The sequence below is a fragment of the Peromyscus californicus genome, unplaced genomic scaffold (genome assembly GCF_007827085.1).
Source record: "Peromyscus californicus insignis strain IS unplaced genomic scaffold, ASM782708v3 Scaffold_16__1_contigs__length_79575227, whole genome shotgun sequence".
In the NCBI taxonomy this organism is placed as follows: Eukaryota; Metazoa; Chordata; class Mammalia; order Rodentia; family Cricetidae; genus Peromyscus; species Peromyscus californicus.
Window position 1 is genome coordinate 68,589,908 of NW_026294458.1, and position 10,260 is coordinate 68,600,167.

General features: G+C 42.3%; 1 protein-coding gene across 1 annotated transcript in view; it reads right to left on the reverse strand.

Annotated features, from left to right (window-relative positions):
* Positions 1 to 8,519, reverse strand: part of Ltn1 (listerin E3 ubiquitin protein ligase 1) — a 56,175-nt gene extending 47,656 nt beyond the window's left edge. Inside the window, exons 1-4 of the mRNA XM_052741074.1 lie at positions 8,388 to 8,519; positions 2,510 to 2,713; positions 1,111 to 1,209; positions 447 to 677 (exon numbers count right to left, since the gene is read on the reverse strand). Of these exons, the coding sequence (XP_052597034.1) occupies positions 447 to 677; positions 1,111 to 1,209; positions 2,510 to 2,713; positions 8,388 to 8,429 (576 nt within the window). The 5' untranslated portion in view covers positions 8,430 to 8,519. The remainder of the gene's footprint in view (positions 1 to 446; positions 678 to 1,110; positions 1,210 to 2,509; positions 2,714 to 8,387) is intronic.
* Between the last annotated feature and the right edge of the window lie 1,741 nt (positions 8,520 to 10,260).

Sequence of the window (10,260 nt, forward strand, 5' to 3'; positions counted from 1 at the left end):
GGTGTGAATTTTGCCCATTTTTCTCTTCCTATCTATTCCCTACACTGGCTGCTACTGTGGGAAGGACAAGGTACTCTGACAGCTCCGATTCCCAACAGGAGAAATTTCCCACTAGACACCTGTGCTACTTGTTACTCCTCCTTCTTCTTACTGAGAGAGACTAGGATCTGCTCTCCTTTCCCTTCCCTGGCCCGCAGAGAACACACACCGTGCATGCGTGCAGGGCAGGGAACAGCAGTGGAGTCAGCTCCTCTGCGCCTGTATGAGGGCTATAGGAACACTCAGGCACTCAGGCTGACAGGGTGAGCGCTTTCACCCGCTGCCCCATCCTGCTGGCCCCCATACCTTTTGAGGTAACAGAAATCAAGGGCAGGTAAAAGCGCTACCACTATATGCCTGAGCGCCCTTAGACACTTGAGAAACACAAAGTGACTCTAAAAACTCACACTTGTAATTTCTTCCTTACAAAAGGCTATGGCTTCAGGTTGCTTGCTTGGAGGGAATGCGGCTTCAAAGGCATCTTTTGCTGCAGTTGCAGCTGGTGGGTATGTGTCACACTGAGCCATCAGCCAATACCCCATTACACTTTTTAAATACGGAGCCAAGTGCTTCTTGACTTTAAGGATAAGTTTTTCAAAAGCTTGCTGTGTAGCCTCTCGAACCCGGCGATCATGATCCTGTTAAAAACAAATATGAATATCTATAAATATTCTACGATGACTCACAGTAGGAATTCAACTATGTATTTAATCAAACTAATATTAACTTTTGACAGGCTAGGGAAATAACTCAGTAGTGAAGCGTGTGTTTTACAATAACAATGCCCTGGATTCAATTACAAGCCATAAAAAAAGAAAAAGCAAGCAAAGAAAAAAAAAAAAAAGAAAAAACTTGCTTTGAAACATTGAGGATTTAGGGTTTCTTTACTGGCAATCATACGAAATAATTTTTCCTTTCTCCCCCTTTCCAATGAGATTGTATCAAAGATACATTCAAAGGCTGAGTAACTATAAAGAACTTATTCTCAACCTTCTGTTGCAAATATATAAGAAAAACTTTCCAGAAACGAATCACTTAAGCAAAAACAGGCTCATAAACTCTAATGCTTACAAGGGAAATTTTGCAGAAGATTCTCGGCCAGTATGGAAGAACCCCTTTGACAGCTTCTGTGTCTCTTTCTGTGCACATGGTTCCAAACTCTTGCATTGCCTGAAAAGAATTAACATCATCAAGGATTAACAAATATTTTCTTTCTTTTGCTCTGGAAGCTTAATCTACTTTATTTAAAAGGAGATTATATTATTTCTGTCTGTGCCACAAGGAAACATGAAAAATTCTTTCACTATCCACTATAGCACAAACCTAACCACTGACTTTTAGACTTTACCATAAACAAATGAGAAGGATAGAGCTGAGCCAGGAATGGCATCAGCTACCCAGAGGCTGAGGAAGACCACCTAAATCCAGAAATCTCAGATGAGCTCAGCAATATCACAATACTGCATCTCAAAACAATAAAGATAGTGTGAACAAACACCTCAGCAGTTAAGAGCACTGGTTTTCGTCAAGAAACCCAAGGTCAGTTCCAGAACCACATGGTGACTCACAGCCATAACCACAGTTCCAGAAGCTCCAACAACTTCTCTTGGCCTCTTGGGCACACACATGACACGGTGCCCATACATTCAGGCAAAACACTCAAATACGTAATTAAATAACAATAGCCAGGCATGGTGGCTCCCATCTTTAATTCCAGCACTCAGGAGGTGGAGGCAGGAATACTGCCACAAATTTAAGGACAGCCTGACCTACACAGCAAGTTCCAGGCCAGCAAGGGTTACACAGCACAACCCTAAAATTTTAAAAACTTTTATTCCTCTACCATGAATAACTACACAGCTAGGATTCCAGAATGTGGTTCAAAATGTTTCAGAGAAGCAAGCTAATTTATAACCCAAAAAACAAGTGTCAACTAAACTTATGTGACAAAAAAATTACAACTGTAAAAGAACTAATGATAAATTATTACACATTATTGCAATAATGATAAATTATATAACAACTATACCTAACACTTATTCTAACAAAACTACATTATTTTTTTCTTGGTTTTTCGAGACAGGGTTTTGAACCAACCCTGGCTGTCCTGGAACTTGCTTTGTAGACCAGGCTGGCCTTAAACTCACAGAGATCAACCTGCCTCTGTCTCTCAAGTGGTGGGATTAAAGGTGTGTGCTACCACCACCACTACCTGTCTAAAACTACATTATTTTATTTTATTTTTTTTTTGGTTTTTTCGAGACAGGGTTTCTCTGTGTAGCTTTGCGCCTTTTCCTGGAACTCACTTGGTAGCCCAGGCTGGCCTCAAACTCACAGAGATCCGCCTGGCTCTGCCTCCCGAGTGCTGGGATTAAAGGCGTGCGCCACCACCGCCCGGCTCTAAAACTACATTCTTAATCGTGTGTGTGTGTGTGTGTGTGTGTGTGTGTGTGTGTGTGTAAAAACTTGCCTTTAATTTTGTTGTGACATCTTTCTTGGAAAGTTTCCTCAGCACCATTCGGAAATCAGAATCTACGAGGCTGTCTATATCTTCAGCTCCTTGAATAGCAGGAACATAGCCAAGGTCACTGTGAGATGTTCCAAAACCAATAAATCCAGGCACTGTTCCCTGTTCTTTGGCAAGGAGTTCTGCAGCTCGGCCGCTGTTTGAAGGCTGATAAGAAGAAAAAGCAGGAAAGAAAGTCAGAGCACATTTCCACATATACATTAATTTAAAATACTTTTTTTAAAAAAAGATAATAGCCTGTTTTGAAACACAGTCGGTGGGTTGACGGATATATACAATTCCACTAGTTCTAAAAGTTAGGGGATCTGCTGCTAAAGAGGAAACAAATATGTGAACTATACAAAGAAATTTATTTCCTTCTTTAACTCCTTCACAGGTATATTTACAACTGTGGACCGCTTCTTGCCGTAGCCTGCAATGTTCCCTGGAGATGAATTATTCTGTCATAAGAGCCTATCAAAAAAGCTCTCACAAACAATTCCAGTTTCCTAAACATTAGACAACTCTTGACATTAGACAGTCTCATGTAGACACACTGGTCTTGAACTCCTGACTCTCCGCTTCAGTCTCCCAAGTGCTAGGATTATAGACATATGCCATCATATTGGGTCAAAACAAGGTTTTGAAAGCTATAGTTATAACCCATTAGTGGCTGATGATATCAATATAATTGGCACTGAGAACATTTTAAAGAAAAGGAATGAAAGCCCAAAGCCTACAATATATATTTATTTTAATTTCCAAATACCATATAGACAGTATTTGCATACACATATATCTTACAATGATATAAACTAATAGGTCCAATCTTTTTAATCCAACAAATGTTATCAGACTGAGAGAGATCTAATGCCATATGATGCTAGACTGAATCCCTTGAGAGCAGATAAGCTCATTTCCACGCATCAGAAACCAAAAATTACTATAATCCACAAAAAAAATCAGTTTAATGATCAAAACAAAAAACACACTCTTAGCCTACAGAGATGGCTCAGCAGTCAAGAGCAGTTTGGATTATTGCAAAACATCTGAGCTCAGGTCCCAGCACCTACACAGGGCTGCTCATAACTGATCTGAAGCCCTGCCCTCTTCCGGACTTTGAGAGCACCTGCACTACCATGCATACACATATAATTAAATCTTTTTTAAAAAGCATTCCTTTGTTTTGAATCACAATGTTTTGACTGGTATATAATACACTAACCCCCTATTCTAAAAGTTAGGAGATTTGTAGCTAATGAGAAAACAAATATTTAAACTATTCAAAGAAATCTGTCACTATCAACTAAGAGGCAGACGGATCTCTATGAGTTCAAGGCCAACCTGGTGTATACAGGGAGTTCCAGGACAGCCAGGGCTACAAAGAGAAACCCTGTCTCAAAAAAACAAAAGCAAACAAGCCATAAAACACAAATTCCCACTACTAAACCAATGAAGGCTGCATTAAAAGCTGTATCAAGTTGGCAATGATAACCAGAAGCAACAGAAAAGGTATCAAAATCCCAGCTTCCCACTTAAAACTATTTCCTTAAATGTACTAACAGTATCTTTTATTCAATGTCTACTGTGATATAAAATACAGATACTGTTCTGATCTTTGCAGGTTAGATACTTATACCCATAGTTAAATAAGAATTACAAAGCTAAGAGCCAAGCAAAATGACTCAGGAGGTAAAGGCACTTTATGCCAGACCTGAGGACCCAAGTTATATCCTTGGACCCATATGGTGAAAGGAGAAAACTGATTGTCCTCTGACCCACACACAAATGCATGTAGGCAGGCATGCTCGTGCACATACACAAATCAATATAATAAGCACTTTTTTAAAAGTAAGAACCTTGGACAAGAGTGATAACCTAGTCTTTAAAGGACTTGCCCCCACCTCCCAAGCATGAGGTCCTGAGTCTAATCCCTAGAACCCATACAAAGAAGCCTGGTACAGTTACACACACTTGAAACACTAGTGCTAAGGAGGTCAAAACAAGAGGATCCCCGGGTCTCCAAGTCAGCATTCTCAGTGCGCCTCAGGCCAAGGGAAACCCCGGCTCAAACAACAAGGTGTATAAGTCCAAGGCTGACTGCTGGCCTCAACATGCAAACAGGTGCACATGCACCCACACTCATACACCTACATAAACAGGCAGACGAGGGATGCAAGAATAGAGCACACATGTGCAGAAGCACACGCACACACACAAATTAAGAACCTTATTCTATCTTTGGCAGGTATAGTTCATATACTATACCTCTATCTGTCCATTCTTTATGCCTGGCTTCTCTAAGGCTCTATGAGTCAGTGATTGAGTCCATGGTTTAGAGACCAAAATGAAGGCTTACAATACCTTCCACCATCTGTCTTCAACTTTTCAGGCTCATCTCCTACTATTATCCTACTTTGCCCCTCCATCCTTCCCTTCTCCCGTCATTCAATACCCTGAATTCCACGCAAGGTTCCCTAAGTATGCTCTTTCATAAGTCAATCGTCACATAATCTTTTCTCTCCATCTAAAGGCCCTTCCTTCCTTCCTTTTCAATGCCTGACAAACTTCTCTTTATTCTTCAAGACACCAGTGTGTGCAGTGTTTTTCTCCCTCAGATCAGTCAACACTCTCTTCTGTTCTCTCACACTCTTTCCATTCATGCCTGTCTCATAATTGTTTAATACATCACATTTTCTTGCAAATCTGTGTCTTCAAGAATACTTCAAGAACAGCAATCAGAAGTGGTGTGGTAACACGTATCTGTAATCCCATAATCCCAACATTTGGAAAGGGAGGCAGGAGAGTCAGGATGTTAGTGCCAGACTCAGTTATATGATGAGTTTGAGTCCATCCTGGTATATATGAGACCCAGTTAAAAAAAAAACAAAAAAACAAAAAACAACCACCAAACAAAAAGAACAGCAGTTAGCCATCTTACTGGCACAGACCTGTAATCTCACCACTAAAGAGGCTGCAACAAGATGATCACAAGTTTGAGGCCAGCCTGAGCTGCAATAAGAAGTTTCTTTCAGACCAGTCTCTGTACTACACAGTAAAAAAAAAAAAAAAAAAAATCTCAAAAAAACCAGAGCCAGGTGGTGGTGGCCCAACCTTTAATCTCAGCACTTAGGAAGCAGAGGCTGTCTGATCACTGAATTAAAGGCCACCCTGTTCTACAGAAGGAGTTTCTGGACAGCCCCAGGGATACCCAGAGAAACCCTGTCTTGAAAAACAAAAAACAGACATGTATCTATGATCTATAGATACATGTGGCACCCAGCACTTTCCATGCAAGCCTGACAATCCAGAGTTCGATCCTGGGACCACCTAAAGGGGGACGGAGAATGGACCCTTGAAAATCATCCTCTAACCTACACACACACACACACACACACACACACACAGACTAATAGATAACATTTTAAAAACTAAACTTCGACGGGCGGTGGTGGCGCACGCCTTTAATCCCAGCACTCGGGAGGCAGAGCCAGGCGGATCTCTGTGAGTTCAAGGCCAGCCTGGACTACCAAGTGAGTTCCAGGAAAGGCGCAAAGCTACACAGAGAAACCCTGTCTCGAAAAACCAAAAAAAAAATAAAAAATAAAAAAAAAAATAAAAACTAAACTTCACCAGGCGGTGGTGGCCCACGCCTTTAATCCCAGCACTGGGGAGGCGGAGGTAGGAGGATCTCTGTGAGTTCGAGGCCAGCCTGGTCTACAGAGTGAGTTCTAGAACAGGCTTCAAAGCTACACAGAGAAACCCTGTCTCAGGAAAAAAAAAAAAAAAAAAAAAAAAAAAAAACCTTCAAGCCCCAACTCTAAAGCTTCCAGGCTATGTAAACTTAAGCAAATAAACTTCCGTGAACTTCAGTTAGATCGTCTCTAAAATGAGGTAAGAATAATTAATTCACTATTTGAGTCATTTTCAATAGCAAAAGTAAGTTTTTAAACCACCATAGTAATAAATAACTGATCGGAGCAAGAATCATCTCAGCGTGCTAGGAGCTTTAGAGATAAGTTCATAGATTAGTACATTCAACCTCAAACTACAACACCAAATATTGTCTATGAGCCAATGGAAAAAGATGACTTTACAGTGGTCAACATAGTGCAAATGTCACTGATGAAGAAAAGCAAAAACAAATATGGTGCACTTCTGGTGTGATTGATTGAGAATGGCATCGTATGAAGTATTCTGTCCAAAAATGGCTTAACCTGAATTGATATAAGGAAACAGGTAGATGAGTTTAAATAAAGCAATAGACAACTCTTCCTGGTTATTATGACATAGAATACATGCGCAAGAGGGCAAGAAATGGGAAACTGTCTAAATCTAAAGACTTAAATGGTGGGTTGGGGATTTAGCTCAGTGGTAGGTCCTCAGCTCTGAAAAAAAAAAGACTTAAATGGTAGTCAAAGGTAACAAGTGATACTTGACTCTGTCACAAATGCTTTTACAGAGGTTAGTAGAAATGTGAATTGTAAGTCTGCACATTATATTTGAGTATCCCACCACGGTTAAAGTTTTGCATGGTATATGAAGAATGGCACTGTTTTTTAGAGTATCTAAGGTGGAGAATTGGGGCATTAAATACTGACATTAACCCTACTAAGAGTCAGCAAAATTTATAAATTAAGCCGCGTGGTGGTGGTGCCCGCCTTTAATCCCAGCACTCAGGAGGCAGAGCCAGGCGGATCTCTGTGAGTTCAAGGCCAGCCTGGTCTACAGAGTGAGATCCAGGGCAGGCACCAAAGCTACACAGAGAAACCCTGTCTCGAAAAACAAAACAACAACAACAAAAATGAAATGTGAACAAATATTAACAGCTGGTGACTCCAAGAATATAGAGGTTTCCTGGCTTGGCACAGGCCTTTAATCCCAGTACTCTCCAGGCAGAGGCAAATAGGTCTCAGAGTTCCCAGTAGTCTACATAGTTGAGTTCCAGGCCATACAGTGGAATGATTTCAAAAAAGAAAAAAATAGGCAGATTGTAACTCTAATAATATTCCTGCCCTAAAACAGTGAATAAAAATTTTAAATGCATGCTGTGACAATTAAACAAGAATACAAGAAAAGCATTTAACATAGGAATTAACCTATTGTGATTGTCGTTTTGATACTGAAATCACTAAAGTTAACTGACTCAAAAACGGTGGGACAGTTCTATAAAAACCAAACTGTGCTAAAAACCAGCACGTGTGTGCGTGTGTCTGCGTCTATAAGGGCAGTAGAAAACACCTGCCTTCAAAATGTTTATAAAGCAAGGAGGTCCATCACGTGACACGCCGTGCCCTTAGCACGGAGACCGGCTGCCTTCAGATGGGGCTGACACTGGAGGAAGAGAGGACTGGGGTGTCTACAGCCGCCACCTAACAGATGGGCATCGGGAACCTGCCAGGCCAAGACGTGGCGAGGTCAGGGTGGCCAGGGTGAGACAGGAAGAGCGAGCTGAGCTTGAGGCCAGAGAGCCAATGGGGCGACACCGACTGAAACCACGCAGCACACCATCCACCGGCTCCGGCCTTGGCCGGGAGGGACGGGGAAAAGCCACTGTCCACTTCCGAGCCAAGGAAGCCCGCTCCTTTCCCACAGCTCCGACACAACAACCTCGGGCCACCCGGGCAGGTTACCACCCGGGTGCACGCCGACACCGTTTCCCAGCGACACCTCCCAGGGCGCGCTCCGCCCCGCACGGCTCCGGCGTGAAACGTCGTTTGGGTCCCAACTCCCGGACCTGCCCACCCGCGGGGACGCGCACACGGGGAGAGGTCACACGCCTCCCTCACCGCCCTGCAGACGCCCGAGCTGCGCGCCGCGGGGCTGCCACGCCGGGCCTCACCCTCAGGTTCCCCTTGGTCCGCTGCTTGTTCTTCCCGCCCATGGTCGCGGTGGCCGCCGCGCTCTCAGCCTGCGGAGCCGAGGTTGACACCGCCGGGCCACAACTTCCGGTCCCTCGCGCCGGAAGGGGGCTCATTGTAGCAACTTGCCCCCGCCCACCCGGCTCTCTGGCTTCCCCCTTCCGTTCCCGCCCCTCTGCAAGGACTCTTGACCATCCGCCGTCTGATACGTCACAGAGAAAGCCACGCCTGCCTGAGTGGCGTCACTGATGACCAATAAGAAACCGGGATTGGGCCCGCAGCGTCAAATCCTGTCCTAGGTACTTGAAGTGAAGCGATTCCCTTCCTAGCGTGTGGGAATTTGACTTCAGCTACGTTCTTGCACAAGATAGCAGTAGAATGATATGGTAGCAACTGTGCTAAAAAGTGCTAGAAGTAAAGAAAGTGATGCGATCATTGGCATGAAAAACAGATTCTCAGGCTCACGACTAGAGAATCAGATTCTGCCTTTAACAAGATTCCCATTGGTGCTAAAATTTGGATACTGTTTTTATGCTATAGTCTTTGTAGATCTCCTCTTTTCCATACAAAAGTGAGGCAGGAGTGAGCTCATGGAAAAGAGCCCATAGTAAGTTGGAGGGATCAAACTGACAATATCTGACAGATCTTTATCGTATCAAACTTCGGATAAAGCTCAGTGGAGTACTTGCCTAGCATGCACCAGAGTCTGGTTAAATCACTAGCATCACACACCCAAAATCCTCTAAGAATTCTATGTGTATCAAAAGACTATCAGTGAGCTATTATGTGTCTTGATATAATGCAATAGAACGTATTGGAGACCTATTAAGTATTCTTGCAAAAAAAAGTCAAAACTGAATCTAGCTTAGCTTCAGATCTAATAATTTACAGAATACAGAGGAGTATATAAAACGACATTGGCACAAAGAATTCAGAATGAGGGAAATTCTACAAGAGAAATGGTTTAACAGGAGCAGGGGAGGAAAAATAACGTATTTAATAAGATGTAAGACATCATTTAAATAAAATGTGTGGTTCTTGTTTGAATCAAATTATATACCAATTAGAGAAACATGAACTTAGATTGAATTTTTCTATTTTAAAGATTTACTTTATCGTAAATTGTGTGTGTGTGTGTGAGAGAGAGAGACAGAGACAGAAAGGAGAGAGAGAGACAGAGACAGAGAATTTGTGGGGTATGAGGAGTGGTGTTAATAGTATCTGAAGAGTGATTTCACTGGGCACCTCTCTCCTGAGCCCCCTCTTCTTCTCTCATACTCTAAAACCTAACATAGTAGGCTTTTCTAGTATTAAGCAAGCAAAATAGTAATAAGCACTAGTGATTATATGGTACAAAGGAAAATTTTAAAGCATTTTGATTTTCCATTTCTCAACTTTTTTATGATGGAGCCCAATGATGAGCTCCTTCTCCAGCACCATGTCTGCCTGCAGACTGACATGTCCTGCCCTGATGATGATAATGAACTAAACCTCTGAAACTGTAAGCCAGTCCCAGTTAAATGTTGTATATGCTGTGCCATAATAGGATGTGTGTACTTCATCTGTTTGAGACAAATTCTCATTCTGTAACCCAAAATGTCTTCAAATTTGCCTCAGCCTCCAAAGTGCTGGAATTATAGGCTACCATGCTCACATCTTTTCAATTTTGCTAATTTTCAAAGAAATATTTTTTGGGGGGAACAGGATCTTACCATGTAGCCATGACTAGCCTGGAACTCACTATATAGATCCACCCGCCTCTGCTTCTAGAGTGCTGGAATTAAAGGCATACACCAAAACACCTGGATTAAAGAAATGTTTTAATTAGGAGGTCAGAAAAATCTGTACTTCTCT